The sequence below is a fragment of the Pan paniscus genome, chromosome 8 (genome assembly GCF_029289425.2).
Source record: "Pan paniscus chromosome 8, NHGRI_mPanPan1-v2.0_pri, whole genome shotgun sequence".
NCBI lineage: Eukaryota > Metazoa > Chordata > Mammalia > Primates > Hominidae > Pan > Pan paniscus.
Window position 1 is genome coordinate 66,511,126 of NC_073257.2, and position 26,587 is coordinate 66,537,712.

The 26,587-nt window shown below is 34.9% G+C and overlaps 1 protein-coding gene across 2 annotated transcripts in view; it reads right to left on the reverse strand.

Annotated features, from left to right (window-relative positions):
- The window catches only part of PCDH15 (protocadherin related 15), a 1,779,889-nt gene that overhangs the window by 389,891 nt on the left and 1,363,411 nt on the right, over positions 1–26,587 (reverse strand). For both annotated transcript variants that reach the window (XM_055092816.2, XM_057298896.1), the window contains one exon: positions 16,549–16,661. In XM_055092816.2, the coding sequence (XP_054948791.1) occupies positions 16,549–16,661 (113 nt within the window). The remainder of the gene's footprint in view (positions 1–16,548; positions 16,662–26,587) is intronic.

Genomic DNA, 26,587 nt, shown 5'->3' on the forward strand with positions numbered 1-26,587 from the left:
GGACAGAAATAATAAATTTCATTGTAATGTTGTAGAAACTGTGAATTGCAATATTATTTAATTAGAAATGTTTTTCAAGTAAAATTAATATTCTTATGTATAAATTTTCTTTTTTTTCTCCCATTAAGTTTAAGAAGTTGATAAAAATTTCTATTTCTAACACATTTTCATACAAAATCTCTACATGGTCATGCTGCACATAGGAAAATACTAACCATAGATTTTCTGTTTTTTAAAAAATATATATTTTATTATATGTGTATTGGAAGGTTTAATTTAAAGGAAGATTTCATCACAATTGACTTCTGGAAAATCTCCTCCAACTTTTATGAGAAAACATGGATATAATTTAATAGCATATACATTTATTAAAATGAATTCAAATTCTATGTTTAATTTTTGTTATGTTTTCCCCATTGGGAGAAAAGTTGTATTTTTAAATCAATTAAAATGAAAATAAAATATTTGATATTAAACTCTGGTGTGATTTTCTAGATAGATAGTGACAGTACTTTGTAAGTAGCTCAGCTAGAGATCTCTAACTGTTAAAACGTGAGGAAAGAAATTCGGTCTCCAGAAGACAATTTTTCACTTCCTTCTAATAGTAATTTAACATTTTCATCTGTTAAAAAGGTAGGTAACAAACTACAGTGATATTGGTAGGGATTGCTGACTTTTCACCAAGAAATATTACAATATATTTTCCTTCATATTATTTATATTGCAGATTTGTTGAAATATTATTTATGTCAATTACTAATGTGAAATTACACTAATTAATAAACCCATAGGGAGGTAATATCATATAATGCATTGATTAAAAAACTTATATTTGATTTTTAATATATTGATATCTCTATTTAGATAATATGCTAGATTTTCTTAGTAATATTACATAGTTTACCTTATGCATTTAACTTTTCATTTGGCAGCAGAATGTCAAATCAGCCCATGGCACAAAACGCTTTGAGATCCTGCTCAGCACTAAGAAGAACAGTACTGGAATAATGTTTGGTCCTGTCTGGGATTATGTATCCATCTCACATAACCAGGCATGCTGCTAATACCATCAGTATGGATGAGGTCTTTCTGCATCCAGCAGTTGTGATTAATTTGTGCTGAGCCATGGATGTTCTTTTAGGAGTTACCCCTGTGACACACATCAGGCTTTCTGGAGACAGCTGACCAGGGCAAGAGGTAGAGTCTACGCCTGGAAAACATTGTTTTTTCACTGTTTAAAACTAATTGGTCCATATGGGCTTCCAACCCAATGACCTTGAAATGATTTAAGCAGGAATCCTCTGCTTCACTCTTACAGGCTCAGAGCAGTTCATACATGCAAGGCTTTCTGAACAGATTTTTTTTCTCTTTCTTTTATCTCTCCATCTTTCTTTAATATCTAATTATTCTAATAACAAGCATGTCATATCCAGGACATAATAATGCTATGAAAAGTCATAAATTCTACAACTTTTCCTCTTTCCCCAATGAACACACCCAAACACACACAATATATAGGTGGTGAGGAGGATGAAAAAAGCAAAATTGTATAATAATGAAATAAGCTTACATTTTACATTCAGATCATATATCGTTAGTTTTTACCAGCAGCTGTGAAGCCAGTAAAAATATGTATTATTTGCATGATGAAAACAAAGTGATTCAATGAAAAGAGAAATAAAATTCAAATCAGATCTATGAAGATAATCTAATTCTTAACTTCCTCATATCTATAAAAATAACATATAAAGGCTCTGCCCATTTTTACTCTAATATTAATTTAGAGTTAATAATGATTAATATTTTTGGATTGCTACTATGTATTTTGCTCTATATGAGGTGTTTCAATTTGCTGACCAGATATCTGTCTCCAAAGCCCACTTTCTTTATGCCATTTATCTGTCCAGATGTGAAAATGTATATTTTTGAACTGATGGAAAAAGAGAAAGGTTAGTTTTATATTCAAGGCCACATAGGTTGTAAGTAACATACAGAACATGGGCCCAGACTCAGGTCTCCTGATTTTTAAGAGGCTACACAGGAAGATTCATCATATGTTTCTCAAATTTACAGAATGCAAATGAATATCGAAAAGCAAGAGAGATGGGACAAATTAACAGTAGGAAAAAATATTGAGATAAATACTTCTGTTAAGTAAGAGTTAAAATGTTGAATTTAAACAACAACAATAATAACAATAATAATAATAATAATAATAATAATATACTTTGCTCTTTAGTGGGCCCATGCATCAAAACTCTGATACAATTATCTTTTCTTCCATACAATATAAATAAGGGCTCTCAAAAATCTGAATTATTCTGTTCCCCTGAAATCCGTGGTGGATGAAATGAGAAACATTTTAAAAACACCTCAGTTGGAATAAGGTGGTATTTTAAAAATCATTTACTTTCATAAGGTAACCTTATTTATATTTACAGATTCTATAGTTACGAGTTAAACATTATATTTAAGAGCTAGGTTTTGTTTGAAAAGCGTCTGGGCATGAGTCTCACTTTCAGTAATGAGACCAAAGTAAAACTGAAGCCAAAAAAAATGAAGTATAAAAAGCACACCATTTTGTTACTTTGGAAGGCAAAACATTGAAAAAGACAAACCACTCCATCTTCAATACTGAAAAAAGGAAATACTGATAATTTCTGAGCACCTTGTAATGGAGGACTGAGACTACAGAATAACTTTGTTCTTCCTAACTGGTGGCAAACAATTTAACAATTTCATAATCTCTAATATGAAACCTTTCAAGTAGATTCAACAATTTAAAAAAGACAATGGTAAAGCTTATCAAATTATTTATCATTTAAATAAATTCTAGGATAGAAGAAAGAAATCATGTTTTCCAGGAATTATTTATTGTGCATCTACAGAGCCCACTTTTTTTTTTTTTTTTTTTTTTGTATTTTAAATTCTGGGATACATGTGCAGAATGTGCAGGTTTGTTACGTACGCATACACGTCCCATGGTGGTTTGCTGTGCCCATCAACCAGTCATCTACATTAGGTATTTCTCCTAATGCTATCCCTCCCTAGGCCCCCACCCTCGACAGGCCCCGGTGTGTGATGTTCCCATCCCTGTGTCCATATGTTCTTATTGCTCAACTCCCACTTCTTAGATCTCAAGTGCTCACCTTCATCTGTATTCACCCTCCCAAGTTTTCTTAAACCCACTTCAATCATACTTTTGCCTCAGCCACTCAAAGCCAGCTGCTTTTGTCAAAATCACCAGTGCCTTTTACATTGCTAAAAGCAATATTTATTTTCAGTCCTTATCTTACTTGACCTATCTTCAGCATTATTCACTATCCTTTCACGGCAACAGCTTCTCGGTTCTCTTCCTATCTTACTACCCATTTTTTCTCATTCTCTTTTGGTGGTTTCCCCTTTTCTCCCCTACTTAATTTTGGAGTGGCCCAGAAGTGAGGAGTTATTCATCTTTTCTTTATACTCACTCCCTTGCTCAATCTAGTCTAATCTCATACCTTAAAAATGTCAGTACTATTATGACTCCTAATTTTAATCTCCAACCTGGATTTCTCCTTTGAATTCCACAGTCCATATCCAACTGTGTACTTCATAACACTGCGTAAGTATCTAACAGACATTTCAGATATAAATACCTGCAACAATGAAATTCTGATTACCCTGCACGAACCTCCTCCACTCATGGTCTTTTCCACTTTAATGGCAGCTACATACTTACAGGTACCGAAAACAAGAAACTTGGAGTCACCTCTTGCTTCAGTTGATAGATATGGAAAAAGCGAAAACCGCTTTTTTGAAAATTGAATTTGAAGTTCCACCTTCTCATTTCACAATACAGTATTAGCAGATTATATATGCCAAGAAATATTCTGTTAGTAAACTTGAGATGAAAAAATAGTCTTATGTCAATGTAGTGAATTATGGTCTTATCCTACTGAAGCATTAAAGGTAAATATTGCAATTTTCAAAGTTAAGGTAATACCACATTTTAATTTGGATGTTATAAATTTATGAAATATTTTTCTATATTTATAATATGTAAAAATAGAAATATAATCATATTGCATGTATAGTAAATTCCACTGTTCTATGCTATTGTAAACCTAAACCTTTCTTGTAATTAGTCTGAATCTCATTTTTCATTAGATTTTTAAATTCCATGAGCATTAACACTGTAAATGTATCTGTTTCATTCACTGCTAAAATTTCGGACAATCCCTGGTATACGGAAGAAGGTCAAATATATATTTATTTTTACTTTTCTGTATCTTTAATTTTAATAGGCTTTACATTAAATTTTTTTTAAAAATTAAGTGATTGTGACATCATGCTAATTCCCATTCGATAGATATTTATGGATGTTTTTCCAGTGTGTGTGTGTGAACGTACACGAAGTGGAAATTAATTAATGTGAATGTACAACATGAACACCTTAGATTATAGAATGTCTTTATTCACACATTTTAAAGGTTTGTGATATCTGCAGGTTTACCTATGGGTAATTAATACTGATGCACGTTCTTGCCAGTCTTATGAATGGGCCTCACCCAGCCCCCTCAATCATCAATTATGATTCTATATCTATAGGGATGGTGCTGTGAACAGAATAACATATAATCTTCTAGAAGGTTTATGCATTTACATGTAATATTTATGCAAAAAGTCCTATTTATATGAATTTTTGAATGGACAGTGGCTTAAAGAATGAGATGTTAGTTGTGACTTTGCTCTTAACACATGGCTTAGATACATTTTATTGTCAGAATGATGCAAATTGAGGACTTTAGCATGATTTCAACTGTGTGTACTCTCCCAGTCCACTCAACACATTTTAATTTATTAATTTAATTTACTTGCTTTACTTACTGAACTAAAGCTTTTAATACCTAGTTCTTAGAGCCTGCTTGGCCAATTTTCGCAAACATTAGATATCTTAGGAAGAGAAAAAAAAAGAGGGAGGGAGGAAGAAAAAGACGGAATAAAGGATGGCTAGAGGGAGTGGGTAAGGAAAACAAAGGGCATTCTCTTTTCACCAGAGGTAAGGGACAGATAAATGTTAAAAATCATGGCAACCACACAAGGCAATCATTAATTTCTCAAACTCTGATGTGCCTTAGAATGGAAGGCCTAATAAAAAGCATATTCCCTGGGCCGGGCGCAGTGTCTCACGCCTGTAATCCTAACACTTTGGGAGGCTAAGGCAGGTGGATCACCGGAGGTCAGGAGTTCGAGACCAGCCTGACCAACATAGAGAAACCCTGTCTCTACTAAAAACACACAATTAGCCAGGCATGGCGCTGCATGCCTGTAATGCCAGCTACTCGGGAGGCTGAGGCAGAAGAATCGCTTGAACCCAGGAGGCAGAGGTTGCAGTTGCAGTGAGCCAAGATTGCGCCATTACACTCCAGCCTGAGCAACAAGAGCGAAACTCCACCTCAAAAAAATAAATAAATAAAAGTAGTTTCCCACACCCTATCCACAAAGATTCTCGTTCATATGTTGGTGTTACAGGCAAGGAATCTCCATTTTCATCAAACTGTCTGTGGTGGTTATAATGTGAGCAGAATGTACTTTCACAGACATTATTCTGGGTGTGGCTACTCAAACTCCAATTTTTAGAGAATCTTTCTTTTTAGCCCTATTGGTTAGGGCTATTGGTTAGCCCTATTGGTTAGTGGACCAGTCTTTACTAATGGATAGTCCTTATAATCTGGAGCAAAAACTCCAGATAATACAGTGCATCCAACAGCCAATGTTGTCACGCCAGAAGATTTAGAGTCTAGTAACTGAAACTGCATGCAATTATACAATTATCAACTGTGTAGGTTCAACACCACTAAAATTGTCATGTGACTCCAGCATTACCAAAGATTGCTCGTGTGTCAGTGGGAATACTCTACAAGTAATAAACTCAGTCTTAGCTAGTATTCATAGGTCATGGTCAAATCCTGTTGACATTCCATTATTCATAATTAATTAGAATTTAGGTATGTTGGTGTATGTGTGCATGTATGCATGTGTATACACAGTATCAATATAGTTTTGGGTGTAAGCCACCACTTTTACTTTATCATTTTTAAATAAAGGAACCTCAGATTGAGAAAAAAAAGCAGAGAGAAGGTAATTGGACATACAGAAAGTTTTTGGTTTCTAGTCAGAGTCGGAGAAAGACAAACGCATACAGAATGTACCCGGAAAGCAGATAATGACAACATTCTGAGTAATAGTATATTCCCGTTGCTAGTGACTAAACATAGGATATAAGGCTACTATGTAATTCAAAATTTTCTTCTTCCTGTGTTCCCTTCCTGGACACCACACCTCTTGCTAAACAGCTCTTCAGTAAAGCCTTCAATATACAAGGATATAATTTTTCCAAGTTTCTTCACCCAGCAAGGTGCAGGCTGCATATTGATCTTTATATGAGGATGATTCTGAAAAACGGGCAAATTGACCGAACTACCAATGATTCACGCATATCCCTTTATTCCTTTATTTTCAATTTTAAATTCAACTCTCAAGTAGACAAAGAAGACTGTTTGCTTTGGTTAATTTTGCTGGAGGGCTAGATTATATATCCTGTCTTTCTTTATGGATAGAAATTGCATTTGCTTAACATTTTAAAAATCACTTTAGACAGTTAAAATATGTTTACTTAAGCTTTCAACCAATTTATTTTTTGGCAATAACAATATTATTAGTGTATAACCTTCAAATAGCCTGACATTTGGACACGTTTGTCTTGGGATTCAAACGTGAATTACTTGTACTTTTATTTTGAAATCAAAATGTTAATACAAGTCTCAGATTTTCCTTTAGCAGACAATTCATTGCCATTGAATTTTTTCACAGGTGGAAAGTATATGGTTGTGGAACATATACATCCTGAGTTGGTTATAGTACAGAAAAATAGAAGGAATCATAAAACTCTTAAGAATCTGATTAAAAACATCAACATTTAATCCAATTATAAAGTGTTGCAAAAAAAAAGAGAAAAGTAATCTATGCTGTTAGAATCCTATAGTGGAAGTCTGTGGTTGTGTCAGGTGGAGGTAAGGTGATTAGTGACTAGAAGGAGGTGTAGGAGGCGTATGGGATGTTTGTAGCATCTTTTTTTTAACAAAAATCTGGTTGTTAGTTACATGATTAACTTCACTCTGTGGAAATTCATCAAGATATACACTTTCCTGTATGTCAGCAGCATGTCAGCATTTCAATAAAAATGTTAGTAAAAAAATAAGCTATGAACTTGCTCCCCAAAAAAGTGTACATAGACTATCCCTCCCTCTCCTATCACAGTAAACTAGGATACGGGCACTCAAGTCCAAGTGGTAATTTAATAGCAGCTGCCCTAGGAAGTGACATGGAAAACCAACATTATGAAGATACGTGAAAATTAAAGATGCTCCCCTCTTCAACCATCTGTGTTCATTAAAGATAGACCCCAAAAGTAAACTTGGCCTTTTGCACTTTCCCACTAGTGTTTCCCAAACACTGTGGTTTCCAAAGCCCTGCTTCTTATCTGCTGCCTTAAAATAATCTAAGGTAATTGTTAAAGCAAATTCCCAGGGGCTCAACCAAAATATCTGACATGTATCTGCTGTATTGCTTATTTGTTTTCTTTATTAGTTTAATTTTATCATATCTTCCTAAGTTTTCAAGTAATTTTAATATATGACTTGCTCTCAAAATTTAGCATCCGAAAATCACATGTAAATGTTGATTCTGTAGGGAGAGCCCTGAAGTCTGCCTTTCCAAAACAGCCACATCCCCTGGTCCTGATATGTAGAATCAGTAGTCGTTTGGGATCAGTTGGATCAGGCATTTTAGCTTCTCTCGCACAGGCTTATAGGTAGCTGTTACACTAAAAAAGCCTAGGGTGAGCAGCTGAGGCCAACTCTGTTCTAGCCTTTTATGTAAGTCATTATCACTCTTCTTCACTTTCAGCAAAGTCTCTTAATTTGGACTTAGTTGGAAACAGAATGGAAGAAATAATTTATGTAAGGGAATTCTCTGTAGGATCCTGCAGCTCACTGAAGCTCTACAAAAGCTATAGGTCCAAAGCAACAGTAATTGGTAACAGGTTATCAGGTTATATTTCCTTTGTGTGTGTGTGTGTGTGTGTGTGTGTGTGTAAAATGTCTTAGGGAGGGATGACTGTGAAAAACCTGTGCTCCATGAATCAATGAACATATTATCAACTGACTAAAAATTATTAGGTTTTTGCCATTAAAAGTAATGGCAAACACCACGATTATGTTTGCACCATCCTAATAAAAATAAGAATATCCCATTGATTCTTGACCCTACTTATAAAATTAACTGCCTTAAAACCTACAGGAGCCTCCTTTATTCAAAATTTAATACTCTAAAAATTAAAGGATGCATATACAGTTTGACTTTAAGCCAATTTATTACTATTACTAAACATACTAAAAAACTTATAAATAAATTCAAAAACCTATAAACTTCATGAGATAAAATACAAATAACTGTTGTATGCTGTAAAGTTTGTTTGCAAGGCTATACAGCAAAAGAGTATATTCTTGGTTGGAAAAAAATACATTTTTTGTATGACAAAAAGGAAAAGAAACTTCACTAGATAGAATATAGGCAGCACATATTTTATAAAGCCTTGTAATATAATGATGAAATAATACTGACACATTTCACACCTAGGGAATATTTTTAATAAAATGAAATACTTTCTATCTTCACTTCAAGTAAGAATATGCCCATTCTGTTTATAACTTGTTACAATGAACACATGAATCCTCAAAGCTCTTGTATACCTTTCAATGATAAAAAATCTTTCTTTTTGCTTACAGCATGAGATATAAATTGACACTGGAATGACTAAAAGGATTTTGAATGATTTAAAGAAAAAATAACCTTGCCACTCTGGGGAAGACCACAGATTCTGAAAACTCTCACTTATCACCAACATGTTGAACTATTTAGCTGGTGTTTGGAACGTGAGAATCATCTTGGGTATAAACAGCAAGGTCAGCCAGATATAAAATTCTGATAGTGATAAAGGGGTAACTTTTTCTCTGTGAATCTTCCAACTTATGTTTTATTTTTATTATTTTATCCTGCCTTTTGCCTTCCAACCAGCAAAGCCATCTTATCCTACACTGAGGTCTGATCCCATTCCCAGTTTTTTCTCAACCAAGAGAAAACCACACTACAGTACCTTCTATGAATTAGCCAACTAGAATAATGTCTTTTGTAATAAGCAAATTTAAAAAAATCATTAACATAAAAATTATATCTAAATTGGTTATTTTTCAGAGCCTAGAAGGTATTGAGGGTGAGAGGTCAATATTTCTCCACCTACTGGACCGTTCTTGAGACAAAAAATAACAGAGTTTTAGCCTACAAGTTTTTCAATATGCTCTTTCATTGTTATATTTCTATGGAACCAAGAAACCTATGAAAAATGATTACTTGGGAACATATGTGATAGAGTGCTAAGGATGTTTATGTGTGTGGGGATTGCAGAGTGGGGAGACATGGCAAGGGTTCAGAAAGTGCCTTTCCTTTGAACATTTTACAATGTTTGGTCTTGCTGTTGTACTCTTACAATGACCTTTGCAGACAAGAAGGCCTTGGCAAAATGCAAGGTACTCTGATGAGAATGGATAAATTGCCTTTCTTCTTCCCAAGCAGTTACAGGTCACCTTGTGAGGAAGAAAAAAGGCCAAATAAAATGTCACCTCTGTGTGTCTTTTGTCAGTTTGTGCTTTTTGACAGCCACTATATTCAACTGCTACATTCTATTTCTGTTCTAATGCTGCTGCATGAATAACGATATGAGACAAGAGGACATCATACTTCCTTTCCTTTTATTAGCTTCCATAATTGGCATAATAGTTAATTAATTTAGGCCAGTACTTAGAATTTTTAGAGACAAACCAGTGGAAAATAAAAACACACGGTGTTCTTTCTGAAGAAACACAAATACTGTTTTTTTTTTTTTGTGTGTGTGTGTGTGTGTGTGTGTGTGTGTGTTTTGGTATTATTTATTATTTCCTAGTAATGGTAGTGTTGCTCTTCAGCAATATTTTTGCTTTGATTAAACTTAACTCATTAAAACAAAAGTTGTAAAAGGTAAAGTTTTTAGACTGACTTCTTTTTGAGCTTCTACATCCTCTGTGATGTATCTCAGTATGTTATCTGAGTCAAATTGTTGCCGTTCTCATGATGTGTTGTTGGATATGGTATCAGGCACCCTGTGGAGGAACTCTCTGGTGGGAGGTGGTGTACAACGTCACACTGTAGCAGAAAACCTGAAGGATACTCTTAGCTGCCTTCTCTGGCATTTGATCCCTTAGTTCTATCCAAGTGTATCACTTTATCCTTAGGCAGATTAAATTTCATATTATACCTCTGAGCTCATTTACTTACTCTGTTACACTTAAGGTAAAACAGATATAGTCATTTGTCTTAACCATTCCCTCTTATTTAGTGATATGTTCAAATTTCCTAACATAAAGGCTTTTCTTCATCATTAATTAGAAGCATTAGTGATCTTATATAGAGAGTCTCGTGGAATATAGTTTTCTCCCAAATTCTTCTTGGCCCTCCATTTTTAAGCCAGTTGATAACATCCCCTTTTGTTAGTTGGATGCTATGACATATCATGACAAAAATTATGCTTTGTGTGGCAATCTGCTAAGTTTAAAAAAAAGGAGAACACAAAATTAAAATACAAACACTTATCAGTGTATCAAAGGTCAATTGATTTCAGAAATTGTAATATTTGTTGGAAATTCATGGAAAGATTGCTATTTCATTACTAATAACAAGTAATGCCTGAAATTTCTGTGGGGTGATTTTCTCTAAAATGTGTAAGAGATATTTACTTTGCCTTACCTTAGAGACCTGGCTATTGGGGTAGAAAAGATAAACTTATTATATTATTTAGTAACCTACTGAACTGAGATGTGGTGTGCAATGGATGTAATATTTGTATCTCTCCAAATTCATATGTTGAAATCCTAATCCCCAATGTAATGCAATTAGGAGAGGTAATTAAGTCATGAGAATAGAGGTCTCATAAAAGTAGTTAGTGTCCTTACAAAAGGAAACCCAGAAAGCTCTCTCACCCTCTCACCCCCTCATCCTCTCATCCTCTCTCCACCAAGTGAAGATACAAACAGAATCTGGCAATCTGCAACCCAGAAAAGGAACCTAACTAGAACCCGACCACACTGAGTATGAAATTCCAGCCTCCAGAAGAGTGAGAAATATATTTCTGTTGTTTATAATCCACCCAGTCTTTTGTACTTTGTTAGAGTGGCCTGAACTGACTAGTACATGTCTGTGTGTGTGTGCGTGTGCGTGTGCGTGTGTGTGTGTGTGCGTTTCATTCTTGCCATAAGAATAAGAGTAGGAATATATTGCTAGAATATTTCCAGATATAGAAGATATGTCATTTGTAGCATTTGTCTTCCTTCTTGTGGCTTGGCAATAGCAGCCCTGATGTTTTTTCTCTTGTCCTAACTCTGGGTCACTATGGACCCTGTTCAACCTCACCTTAAAGGAGTGCCAATCGTTTCCATCTCTTGTCTTTTTTTTCCCTCTCTCTCTCTCTTTTGTTTGAAAACTGATGATATACACATTAGAGTAGAAAGAATATAACTTATATTTCACATCTCCATAACAGATTTAATTAATTTTATTAGCTTTTTCATTTTCACGGTAGGTTCCATCCTTTTCATTTTGAGAAGTGATGACTGATGATCTTTGACTTGCTACTCTGCCTGACTTAGACACCTGTGATCTTTCAACTTGACAACATCTCTGTGGGAAATTCAGGTAGGGGGCAAATTGTAAATTGGCTTGAAGGCAACATGCAGCAGCATGATCTATTTTTTGTTGTTTTAGCGATACTCTGTTGGCAGTGTGAAAAGATGGACAAGATGCACAGAAATGAAGCATGATTTTAGAGACTGCTTGTATAAGATCATGGGCCAAGAGAATGTGAAATAAAGAATTGCAGTAGATGAGCAGAGTTGAGATATTCAAGAGGATTTCAAAGGTATCAAGAAGGGATTCTATGAGTGACTGAGTGGGAACATACGAGAGAAGAGACCTTTGAGGAAGTGGAAGTGTCTAGCTTGAGTGGGTGACCAACTAAAATATGATTAACTGAAAAAGGGAATAGAAAATAGAAGGTTTGGAATTTTTAAAGGATGTATATAGTTTGCTATATTTTTAATTTGTCACAATTAAATAATACTAGGAGTAGTTATCCAACCAATAATTGAAAAGATGTCTGTAGGTATCAGAAGTAAAATATGTCTCCTCAGACCAAGAAAAATGCCAGGCACCTGAGAAGCACTCAACAAGTATTAGGCAAATTGAAAACTAGCAAATGTCATATGCTTTAAAATCATTGAATCAGGGTGTTCTCTTAAATTTCTATGAAGTAAAATATGATTTTTATCATTACTCAAATAGTGACCAAACATTTTCTAGAGTTGTGACATTGGTGATTCATGTAGGGACAGGGGTTGTAGTAGCTGTCCTCCTCTTAGCCCTCAATCATTTCTCAAATGCTGTTTTCCTGTAACTCTCAAATTACTGAAGGATGACACCTTGCCAGGGCATCAGGCACATCAGCACTAAGAATCAAGCTCACTAGTTTTAATTCCCTGGCTAATTTTCTATGGCAAATATGTAATTTTTCTTTAGAAGAAACACATTTTTTGACGCAGTCATAAATAGCTTTAGTTGTGCCATAACAAAGGTGTGACATTTTTTCTAGGCATTGAATTTATGTGGAAATCTATTTGCTACATTTGCATCTTTTTTTTTTCTGGACAGAGATGCAAGATCAAATTGTATCAAATGCATACACATTCAAATGTAAGTATTTAGATAGAGTGAAGACGTAGGTACACAGATTCAGCAGTCTGAAAAGATTTACTGTGCCAGGGAGAAAATAATTACAACAAATGTTTATTAAGCAGCTTCTATGTGCTGTATATAGGTAGGTGTAGGGGCATGGGATGCAGTGTAAATAAATGTTTTGCAATCTGCCCTCCTGTAAAAGTTGGGAGAAAATAAACAGGTACATTCAATAGAGTAATTGGGGCCACTTTAGGGGCCAAAAGGCTGCAAAAAAGCGGCTTCCTAACAGTGGCTATGCCTTTCGAGGGCAAATGTCTTCTTAGTTAAAAACTGAAACATCAGTTTGAATTAGACTGTTGACAAGAAGAGGGAGGAATGATTCAGGAAGAGGGAGAGTATCTCTAAATGCTTAGATGTCAGAAAGAGCATGGTCAGTTGAGGGCACTGGAAGCGGTTTTGTATGTTTGGAACAGAGGGTGGGCAAGTTAACTAGTAAGAGCTCAGGGTTAGTGAGCTCATGAGTTGGAAGGAAGAGAAGTTAAAAGGCAGCATGCTAGATAGAATAAGTAGGTCAGTGAGTAACAACATGAAAATCAGAGGAAACATGAAACAATTATGCTTCTAATTTCATTGTGATCTTTGCTCTTCGTTGTTAATTAAAGGGATTTAGATTAAAACATGCAATTGTTATTTGAAGAACTGAGAGATAGTAAATTATTCATAATTTATCCATTTAATTGGCCTTAATAATTAATGACTAGTAGCTTTGTATTAGATGCCTGAAGTATAAATATATCAACTAATAATACTTGAAAATATTTCACTTACAATACTGAAAGTGATTTTATGGACTTTGTAATAGATGGTCCACACGTGAACTAATTCACTCTTACCAGAGTTCTTAAATGTGCTTTCATATTTTTACATCATAGGTGGTTTTTATTTTATGAGTGTAGTGATCAAATAACTTATCCAAACTGGGACATTTAAAAGAGCAACAGAGGTATTATGAATAATTACACAAAGACAACAGACATAAACATGTACTGCCCTGGGTAAACCGAATCTATGATTCTTGTTCACAGTGTATATCACATTTTAAAGTATGCTTAAATGATTACAATTATATAAAATTTAGGGTAGTGTTTTGGAATGGAACAAACTTTTTCAACTGCATGTTTTAATCTTTTCATATTCTAAAGTTTGTGAACTATTCCATTTTGTCTTCCAAGTTACACCTTTACATTTTTATTTGTCAGCATGCTGAATAAATCACTGGGAGAAAAAGAGAAAAAAATGAACATGATAAATCTCTAATTTGTGGCACTCACCAGCTGTTAAATACACACATAGCTTTTTAAAGCAGAATTCTTCTTCAAAATGTAGGAGAAGAGACTTCATTTTATTTTTTCTCTGCTTTTGAAACATAAATTGGGATCTAGTCCAACAAAAACTTTTAGGGCCAATGAAAAAATGAAGTATTATTAAAGTAAAAAGAGAGAGAGAGAGAAGAAATTGAAAGATTTACTATAGAGGAGAACTGCCAGATTGTAGCATTTCAATGGTCCCCTGAACAATGCCACAATACTCAGTTATTATTCAAGCAGGTGGCACATTATTATTACAGTTAGATACCTTTGCTTATTATGCCCTTGACTTCACACAAAACATAGTAATTTGAATCTAATATTGTCTGTTAAAACTTCCATTAATAAAAGAAAGTGTTATTAAAACAAAAAAAAATCTGTGGCCTATTGTAATTGATTTTTTTTCTGTAATTGATGGACTGAGTTACACTGTACCCAGGTACACCAGGACAGCTGAATTCGATAATAAAGGAAAATAATTGATTTTTGGTTTCACATGTGACAGTTTGGAAACAGTGCTTTGTCAAATTTCTTAATTCCCATAGAAAGCAGCACCACAAGAGTCAGGTAGATCCACAATAGAAAATCAGCACACATTGTGGAGTTTTATATACTCTCATAATAATTAACATAAAATAGTCAATGTAAGAAGGTGAATCTCATGCATGGCCATTTAATACAACTGGTTAAAGTGGTGTTTTTTGTTGAATAACTCCCAAACCCTTAATAAATGAAATCCCAGGAAACTGTAGTCATCCTTCAGGCTCTCTCCGTGGTCTGACTCTATACCTCATTTCCCTGTTAACTGCTTGTAGCCTGTGCATTATGTCTCCAAGCGTTTACTTCTGCGCCTCCTTATGTTCAAACATCATTTCCCACTTTTATTCATTGACCATACTCTTTCAATCCAGCAACATTTAGCTTGGGGTGATCTCCAGAAAATCTTCCCTGAGTTTCCAGATTAATTTAAATGTCCCTATTCTGTGTGTCGTTACCGCTTTTTACACGTCTTCCTCTTAGCATTTGATGTATTTTATCTGATTTATTTGATTATATGACTGTTTCCCTTTCTAGACTATAAGCTTTTCAAGGACAAAGATCGCTGAATAAACACAGGTTCTGTGCTAAGGACATATCTATTAATTGTTAAACTGGACAACCATTTCTAAGTATCTGCATATTTGTGAAGTGAAAAGAGCATGGCTTTAGCGTATATAAAACTAAATTTGAATCTCAACTCTGCCCCTTATTAGTAATGTAACTCTAAGGTAATCACTTACCTTATCCGAACTTTAGTTTCCCCATTTTGTGCAAATGAGAGTATTACTAAAATTGCGGCAACAGTTCAATGGAAAATGCACACAAAGCAGCTTAAACAATGTTCATTCTCAGTAAGCTTCCCTACCTTACTTCCTTTTTCTTTAGTATGTTTACATTTTTCAAAAGGTAAGAAAAATACCATCGGGATGCATTTCTAGAGGTTTTTTTTGCCTGCTTAAATATGAGAGAGTTATGTACTATATACAAAACTTATGCTGAATCTTTGCTTTTGTCTTTTCTTGTACTTACAATGCCCTTTCCCAGTCCTCATCTCTGCCTGGCAAATTCCTGTTTTTCCTTCACTGCTTAGATTAAATCTCACCATCTCAATGAAGTCCATCGAAATTAATTAGAAGAATATCTGCATTTTTTCAGTATCTATTTAATGATTATATTAAAATATAGATATACTATTAAACCAAAAGTGAAATGCCAAATAGATTAACTTAGCTTCGAATTATTTCAAGTCTAAGATCATCTTTCAATATAAAGAAAATAATGAGACGTATATTGAAAGCATCTTTGGACAAGCAAGACCTTTTATTTTTATGTTGGAAAAATCAGCATTAAAAATACATTAGAATACACTTAAGTAATAAAAATGAAAACAAAATTAAAACAACATATAAATCAAGCACATTTTAGATGTCTTAATTGGTCATGTTTTTGTGGTAAAACGCTAATTCCTTTTAGTAGAAAAATAATGTTAGAAGACATAATGAATTGTGTAGAATTGTATACGCTTGACCAAGGCATTTGTTACATATAAGAATATTTAGTATTTTACCCCATAGTACTATAAAAAGTTATTTTAGAGAAAAGCAATGCCATGTATTAAAAGTGGGCTTCGCTTATTTTCTTTTTTAACGAAAAATTGACTGACTGCTGTCCACATTAATTTTAATTTTATAACATAAAACTGCCTACAGTAGCATCTACAGATTTATCTGATTAGCAGTTCATAAACACAAGGAAATAAGATATTAGCTTAATTTACCTTAATAACCAAATCAAATTTCTGGTGAAAGTCTCTGTTTACTGGCTCCAGGAGACTAAGTTCTGCTGTCCTAGGATGCATATGGAAAAATCGTGGGTAATCCTCAGGAGTCCCTGGAAGACATTGAGATTTCAGTACATAATTGAGAACAATAAGTAATATGTGTATCTGCTTTTTCTATTTCCCTTCATCAACTGAGGAACAAAGCTACAATTTCATTAGTAAATTAAGTTTCACAATTATGCAGTTCAGGGAAAGCAGACACAAATGTGGTATATAGTTATTAATAATTAGCATATCAGTAAGAAAATGGAAAATGGATGATTTTTGAAATTTTTTTTATTAAGAGGGCTCTAATTAATTTGAAACTTCATCACATGAAAATAGATATTAAGTGGAGGGAGAGTAAATTTTTGATTATGAAATTTTATTTTAATGGTGCATAAATCTTAATTATAACTGTTTGGTCTATCAACATATATTGTAATAAATGATTAGTAATTTGTACCAAATAGTGAGACGCTTGGAAATTAATGTGAACATATTTTGTTCCATATATTATTTCTTAAGATTAATATCAAGCTAATAATGTTAATCATAGTAAATTAAATATAGGTTCTGATGATACTCTTGATGTCTACACAGGGTATTTATTTATGTATTTATTTTTGAGATAGAGCCCTGCTGTGTCACCCAGGCTGGAGTGCAGTGGCTTGATCTCCGCTGACTGAATCCTCTGCCTTCCCGGTTCAAGTGGTTCCCCTGCCTCAGCCCCCAAATAGCTGGGATTATAGGCGTGTGCCACCATGCCTGGCTATTTTTTGTATTTTTAGTAAAGAAAGGGATTTGCCATGTTGGCCAGGCTGGTCTTGAACTCCTGACATCTGGTGATACACCCACCTCAGTTGCTAGAATTACAGGTGTGAGCCACCACGCCTAGCCAAGATGGTATTTCTTAATGTATTTTAATAATCAATATACATTTCTTCATGAAGAAATGTCTTCTAATTGTATAATCTTCCTTTGTGTACTGCAACATTCTTTTCCCAAAATGAAGAAGTCAAATCATAAAATTGTATAGTATATACATTTGTAAAATTAATAACCATAAGAGAAAAATAATATAGCGTACTATTATGGAAACCTACTCTGTGCTAAATGCTTTATATAACTAATCATCAATAACTGTAAATCATTTACATTTTACAGATCATGACTTGGGAGACTGGGGAGATTAAATGACTTATTTAAGTTAAAGGGACAATCTGAAACAGAGCTTTTATTAAAAATCCAGGCTGCCAGATGTTAAAACACATCCAAAAAGGGGTTTATTGTTACTACTTATTTTCCTCAACTCTGAGACAAGAAGGGAAATTCTACTGGGCAGTAAATGAGGGGGAAAAAAACAGAAACATATTTCACACCATTAAAACCGACTGTAAAATCTACAAATAGTCAAAATTATAGATGAAATGCAATATATGATAAAGAAGTTATCCCTCCTAATAGGAGAGTCATACAGAAAATCATAGAGTTTCATACATTCTTCATGGAATATACATGAGTAAACCCCAAATGAAGAAGATATTCATAATAATAAAAAAATGAGCATTAGTCATAGATGAAAATGTGGATAAATTTTACTCTAATGTGAGAGTGAGCAAACCTTTCCTAACTATGGCTCAAAGTCAAGAAGTCAGGAAGAAAAAGAGATAAGTTTAACTACATTGCAAAATTGCATGGTGAGACACAATGAACAAAGTAAAACCACAAGTGACAAACTGAGAAAATATTTGAAATTTATGTCGAGACGGCGGGGCGCGGTGGCTCACACCTGTAATCCCAGCACTTTGGGAGGCCGAGACGGGCGGATCACGAGGTCAGGAGATCCAGACCATCTTGGCTGACACAGTGAAAGCCCGCCTCTACTAAAAAAAATACAAAAAATTAGCCAGCCTGGTGGCGGGCACCTGTAGTCCCAGCTATTTGGGAGGCTGAGGCAGGAGAATGGCGTGAACCCGGGAGGCGGAGCTTGCAGTGAGCTGAGATCATACCACTGCACTACAGCCTGGGCTACAGAGCGAGACTCCATCTCAGAAAAAAGAAAAGAAAAGAAAAGAAATTTATGTCCAGACAAAACGTTCATATCCCGAATATATATATATAGGTTTATAAATTAGCTAAAAATAGGTCCAGTGAGGGATTTAAAAAGTGTGGGGCTGGCCAGGCGCAGTGACTCACGTCTGTAATCCTAGCAATTGGGGAGGCTGAGGTGGGCAGATCATCTGAGGTTAGGAGTTCGAGACCAGCCTGACCAACATGGTGAAAACCTGTCCCTACTAAAGATACAAAAATTAGCTGGGCGTGATGGCGCACGCCTGTAATCCCAGCTACTCGGGAGGCTGAGAAAGGAGAATCACTTGAACCTGGGAGAGATGGAGGTTGCGTGAGCTGAGATTGTGCCACTGCACTCCAGCCTGTGCGACAGAGCCAAACTCCGTCACAAAACAAAACAAAACAAAACAAAATGTTCGGGGCTAGAGAAAAAACTGTTCACAGAAAGAGAAAGGCAAATGACTCTAGATCATAAGCAAAGATAAGCAAAGATGCTTATCTCGATACATAAGAAGAAAACTACAAAGTATTCCTACATTAAGATTTCATTAGTCACTTAGATTAGCAGTTGTCCCAGTTGGAGACTGTACTCTGTTGGCGAGCCTGCAGGAAAACAGACACTTTGGACACTGGTGGTGTTAATACAAGTGTTGTAAAATTTATGAAGGAGAGTATGACATAAGCTACCAAAATAATATTGTTTACTTTTTGACCCATAAATCCGACATCTGGATATTTTCCCATTTATAATAACGGAAGATAAATGACCACCTAAATATACATCAATAGTGCTCTGGGTAAATAAATGGTGATACATCCTAAAGCAGATGATAATTCAAATGTAATGATAAATGATAGATATCTTTACCTATTACTATGGAGTTATTTTCAGCTATATTAAGTTAAAAAAGCAATTTGGGAATAAGGTCCTATAATATACTAACCTTTAAGAAGAATACACATGCATATTTACAAAGGAATACATACACACATTTAAAAATCGAAGATAGACTGTAACATAAAAAATTGTTACTTATGAGAAAGAGAGGGAACACGTGGAGACGATAAACACTGAAACTAAATTTCATTAACTATATCATGTTTTTTAAATTTTAGAGCTACATATGTTATATATTATTATAAAGCTAATTAAATTCAAGGACTTCTCTAAAAATAAAATAAAATAAAATAAAATAATTCAATCTAAATGTATATTTAGTTGTTGGCACAAGCACAAACAAAAAGAACTACCCCAGGTGAATTTTAAAAGTAGTATTGACATCACACCCACAGTGTAATATAGGTGAAGTACCAAAGAAATTACAAAACTCAAAAAGTAAAGCTATCTACAGTAATCATATTGGTGGTATGTTGTGATTCCAAGATAGTTATAGGAGTATTTTACAATAAATAAGCACATTATTATGTGTCATTCTGATTCCATTCTTTTCATTATTGAAAGCTGGATTCTTGGCAGGGGATGATAAAGAGATAGAAATTAAAATTAAAGAGGTAAAATAGAACACCTATGGTTTTGATTTTGAATTGGCAGTGGAAGTTTAAACTCAGGTTGTAGTTTATCTAAAGAAGCAAAATGCATATAACATAGCTCTGAATGCTGAAACACAGAACTATATATAATGGCCAATATAGAAGCAATGAATATTTCTGATGTTCAGACTATGCTTTTGAAATACTATTTACCAATAAAAGCAGTTAAGATTTCCGAGAGAGAGAGCTGATTTCAGGCAGGGCAGAAAATCAACAAATAGCTGTGAAACATCTGCTCACACCAAGTAGCAAGAAAGAATTCCAAGACTACTAAACTGATGTGAAAAGTTTTCAAGAGGCAAAAGGTTTTTTTGTGTGTGTGTTTTTTTCAAGCTAAAGATAAGGCAATTTGAGCATCAATAAGGATCATATCAGTAATGATTCGAAACAGATCAAATATGTTTAAATTCATAAGTTTATGACAGTGTTGCAAAATAACGTATTGATCACTTTTGTAGCATGCTAGAGAAATATTTTGTAAATTAGAAAATAAGAAAACAGAGCATGCTTTTTCCATATGACCTTAACATGGGGTAAACAAATAATTGATTAAAAAGTGTCTCATTAAGAAATTATTTCAGCTAATAATTTAAGAAGCGTAATAGTATCAGAGTGCCATCATTTTATAACCCCTCATAAATGAATGGATCATGGCATTGAGCACTAAATGCTGCTAATATCACAAAAAAAGAGATAAAGCCACATACATACCACTCAATAGAAGAATTAATTCAACATCATCTGCTATGGCCTGAGTTGTCCCCCTCACCATTAACAATTTTATGTTGAAGCCCTTACTCCCAATGTGACCATTATATAGAGATAGACCCTTTTAAGAAGGTAATCAGACTAAATGAGTCTATATGGGTGGGCTCTTAAATCTGATGGGACTGGTGTTCTCTTTGTCTCTCTTTCTTTCTATCTCTTCCCTCTCTCTCTGTCCAAGGGCACACAGAGGAAAGGCCATGTGAAGACACAAGAAAGCAGCCGGAGAAGCTTCATCAAATACCAACCATGAAAGCACCTTGATCTCAGGCCTCCAGAACTGTGAGAAAACACCTTTCTGTTGCTTAAGCTACTCAGTCTAGGGTGTTTTTTAATGGCAGTGCAAGCAGACTATTATACCACCTATGAAACAGTTTTGAGAAAACCCAACAAAGAAACAAACAAAAAATGTTATTTGATTGTCAAAATTTATAGGAAACATGGGACAGAGTAACATGTAAAATTAAACCAAGGAAAGTACAATCAAGATGACAAGAAACTCCATAATATAAACAACTTGACTTCTCAATAAATGAATCACAAGAAAACAATTTAAAAATAAATGGAAAGAGAACCACTGTAGATTAAAAGAGACTTAGGGCCGGGCGCAGTGGCTCACGCCTGTAATCCCAGCACTTTGGGAGGCCGAGGCGGGAGGATCACGAAGTCAGGAGATCGAGACCATCCTGGCTAACATGGTGAAACCCTGTCTCTACTAAAAAAAAAAAAAAAAAAATACAAAATATTAGCCGGGCGTGGTGGTGGGCACCTGTAGTCCCAGCTACTGGGGAGGTTGAGGCAGGAGAATGGCGTGAACCCAGGAGGCTGAGCTTGCAGTGAGCTATTGTGCCACTGCACTCCAGCCTGGGTGACAGAGCGAGACTCTGTCTCAAAAAAAAAAAAAAAAAAGGAGACTTAGGAGAGGCTGGGCGTGGTGGCTCATGCCTGTAAGCTCAGCACTCTGGGAGGCCGAGACGGGCAGATCACCAGGTCAGGAGATCGAGACCATCCTGGCTAACACGGTGAAACCCCGTCTCTACTAAAAATACAAAAAAAATTAGCCAGGCTTGGTGGCGGGTGACTGTAGTCCTAGCTACTCGGGAGGCTGAGGCAGGAAAATGGTGCCAACCTCGGAGGTGGAGCTTGCAGTGAGCCAAGATCCCGCCACTGCACTCCAGCTTGGGTAACAGAACAAGACTCCATCTCAAAAAAAAAAGAGACTTAGGAGAAATATCAATCCCAACGTGTGAACTTACATGAATTCTGGTCCCCTTGCATCTTTCCCTTTCCGAGAAAAACAAAAACAAAAAAACAGAAAAGAAACTAAAAAACAAAAATAATATTTGTGAGACAGTGAAAATAAACACTGACTGATATTTAATATTAAATAAGGATTGTTATACTTTTTATTTGTGCTATGATATTGTCGGAATGTTCTAAAAATAGTTATTTTATAAGCATAAATTCAAATATTTGTGGATTAAAATTATATATTTTTTCAAAATAATGAGGAAAAAAATTGATAGACATATATATTTTAATAAGTTTGGCCAAGTCTTCATAATTCTTGAAACTAAGTGATGCCAAATGGTGATTTTATTTACTATCTCTTATTTTATATATTTTAAAATAAGAGTTTTCAAAAATGCAATATAATTTATCATTTGCTTTGGTTTGCTTTTACCCTAGCTTTCATCAGCATAGAATGGAGCAGGGCTCCTGGAAGAATGAACCCAAAATGGTGAAGATAATTGAATAATAGCCGCTGAGCTGGGAAAGATTTTCATTTCCCAGAGAGTAATACTTACTAGCTGTTAACTAGTTACTACGGTGAAAATGTTATAATCTCTTTATTTGTAAATGATCTATCTCATCTAAGTTTCAAAACAATCTTATAGGAAAGATATTTATTACTTGATCTATGAAGAAACCAACACTCACAGAAGTTAAGTAAAATATTCTGAACTCTCACGGCTAGTAAATGACTAGGTCAGAAGTCAAGGTATCTAAATTCAGAGTGTAAACTCTTTCCTGTTATGCTATATAGCCTGAGTTCAGTGAATTAGACACTTTGGCTTCATCGGCCATCTGTTTCTGGAAGGTTGGTTTTTAGACATTCTTACAGAATATCAACTCAACAAGAGTATAACTAGCAATTAAAAAATACATCTCCTTAGCACTTTGGGAGGCCGAGACGGGTGGATCACGAGGTCAGGAGATCGAGACCATCCTGGCTAACACGGTGAAACCCCGTCTCTACTAAAAATACAAAAAATTAGCCGGGCGTGGTGGCAGGCGCCTGTAGTCCTAGCTACTCCGGAGGCTGACGCAGGAGAATGGAGTGAACCCAGGAGGCAGAGCTTGCAGTGAGCCGAGATCGCGCCACTGCACTCCAGCCTGGGCGACAGAGCGAGACTCCGTCTCAAAATAAATAAATAAATAAATAAATAAATAAATAAATAAATAAAATAAATAAATACATCTCCTTGGACAAAGAGTAAAACCAAGTGAAATTTATTTCCCTGCATTTCTTAAAAGTGTAATGCTTTTCCAGCGAGGACTAAGAACACTTAATATTTGTGCTTTCATTATACACAACGTTTACAGTCAACCTAAAGCTGTTCTTTAGAAACAAAAAATTAGCCGGGCGAGGTTGTGGGCACCTGTAGTCCCACCTACTGGGGAGGTTCTTTAGAAACAGCTTTGATTGCCTAAATTTAGATGTAAAATTGATAACTATGTTTATTATCACAATTATAAATAATACGGTGAATTTCAGCATTATAATTATTAGAGCCAACATAATTAGTGGTTGCCAAAACATTTATTTTTATTTTTATATATGCTAAGAAAATTCTACGTTTTTCACTTTTTCAGTATTATAGAGGAAATGGCAACCTAAATTAATCCCTTGGTGAAAAGTTTACAATTTTGAAGATTACGGGTTTTCTGTAGGATAAAGAAAAAATGCTACACAATTATCTTCATATATTTAAAATGTAGAATTTTAATTACACGTGTTGATCAAGATAGTATCACCATGATTAAGATAGTAAGCCTATCCATAATTGCCAGAAATTTCCTTATGACAATGTCTCCTTTCTCTCCCCATTCATATTTCTCACCGTATGCAAACACTGATCACTTTCTGTCTGTCAGCATAATAGGAATGGGATCATTTATATAGTATATATTCTTTTTTTTTTTAATTTTGAGAAAGAGTTTTGCTCTTTTTTCTAGTCTGGAGTGCAATGGTGCTGTCTTGGCTCACTGCAACTTCTGCCTCCTGAGTTGAAGCAATTCTCCTGCCTCAACCCCCAGAGGAGCTGGGATTACAGGTGCCCACCACCACACCCAGCTAATTTTTGTATTTGTAATAGAGACGGGGTTTCACCATGTTGGCCAGGCTGGTTTCGAACTCCTGCCCTCAGGTGATCCACTGGCCTCGGCCTCCCAATGTGCTGGGATTACAGGCATGAGCCACCCTGCCTGGCCTTACAGTATATATTCTTTTCGTAGGTGTGTCTGGCTTCTTTCAATTAGCATAATGATTTTGAAGTCCATGTTGTTTCATTTATCAATAGTTTATTTATTTCTATTGCCTAGGTGTTATTCCATTGTATGGATATGCTACAATTCATTTATCTATTCATACATCGATGAACACTTGAGTTGCCTCCAGCCACAAATAAAGATGCTATGAACTTTCTTGTATACCTCTCTGAATGAATCTATGCTTTCATTTATCTTGAGTAAATATCTAGGAGTGGAATGGCTAGGCCATATGATATGTCTATGTCTAAATGTTTTATTAAGAATTTTTGGGCAGGGAACAAGTCTGTTAATTTTCAGTCACGTATAGGTTTGTGTAGTCAATACCACAATCAGGATATCGAATGGTTTTATGATCAAATAACTACTTTGTGTTTTCCTTCCCCAAAGTTTAATCTTTAGCAATGACTGATTTGTTCATCACCACCGTACTTTCATCTTTTTGAGAATGACATCTAGATGGAATTCTGTAGTATAAAGATTTGGAGACTGGCTTCTTTCAACTCAGTATAAAGCACTAGAGATTCATCCAAGTTGCTGTGTATCAATAATATTATATTTTCATTGTTGAGTAACGTTTAACTTTTAAAGAAATTGCCAAATTATTTTTCCAATGTGTCTGTACCATTTTACATTCTTACCAGCAATGTATGAGCATTTCAGATCTTCCACATTTTCACCAACACTTGATATTGTCAGTCATTTAAATTTTGGCCATTCTGGTATGTATGTAGTGATACTCATTGAGGTATTAATTTGCATTTCCCAATTAGCTAATGACATTGAGCAACTTTTCGTATTCTTATTTTGTTTATAAATCTGTAATAATTTGTTAAAACTTTCTGCCATTTTATAATTGTCTCATTTTTATTAAATTGTGCTTTCATATATTCCCCAAACAAGTCACTTGTTGGATACATTTTGCAAATACATTCTCCTTTTCTGTCAGTTCTTTTTCAGTCTATTGTCAGTGCCTTTTGAAAAGCAAATGCATTTTTACTTTGATGAAGTCAAATTTTAAATTTTTTCTTTTATAGATTTGCATTTGTTACATTTAAGAAATTGTTGCTGGCCATGCACAGTGGCTCACGCCTGTAATCCCAGCACTTTCAAAGGCTGAGGTGGGGGGATCACCTGAGGTCGGGAGTTTGAAACCAGCCTGACCAACATGGAGAAACCCCGTCTCTACTAAAAATAGAGAATCAGCCAGGCATGGTGGCGCATGCCTGTAATCCTAGGTACTTGAGAGGCTGAGGGAGGAGAATTGCTTGAACCTGGGAGGTGGAGGTTGTGGTGAGCCGAGATTGTGCCGTTGCACTCCAGCCTGGGCAACAAAACTACGTCTCAAAAAAAAAAAAAAGAGAAATTGTTGCCAACCCTAAGGTCATAAAAATTTTTACCAATATTATCTTTTAGATGCTTTATAGTTTTAGCTCTTACATTATGTATAAAAAGTCTTTCAAGTTGGTTTCTATAGATAGTGTGAGGTACGGATTGAAGTTTATTTGTTTACATATGGCTGTCCAATTGTTCTGCAATGTTGGTTGTAAAGATTAACTTTTCCTTCTTTTAATTGTCTTTTGCTTCATATTATTTTTGAAGTGTTTATACCTTAACAGTTTTTTCTCATAGCTGTATTTGCCTATCATTTATTAGCATAATACTTCTGATTCCCTACATACAGTAAATTGAAGGAAATGTGGATGCCTGACCTAAACTATATAATTACCACTTAATCTTTCAATAATTTTTATTTAGAGCAAAGAATCAGAAGATGGATGTACAATCTGTACCACAAAAATAATGGGCATCTAGAGGAAAGGCCCTCTAATCCCTCATCTTGAAATTCCTGTTTCTGCTTCTTAAAATGTTATTGTTTTTGACAGTTCCTTGAATTCTGGAAGAAAACAAAGTCCTTTCAATAAATTTCCTTAAACGCCAAGATGAACTTAAGTTCACCTCTGTATTTTTTACCCAAAGAGGCCCATTCAGGAAAACATTTGTTTTTAATGCTTCATACATTTGAAAATGCACATCTAATATACTTCAAAGGAGC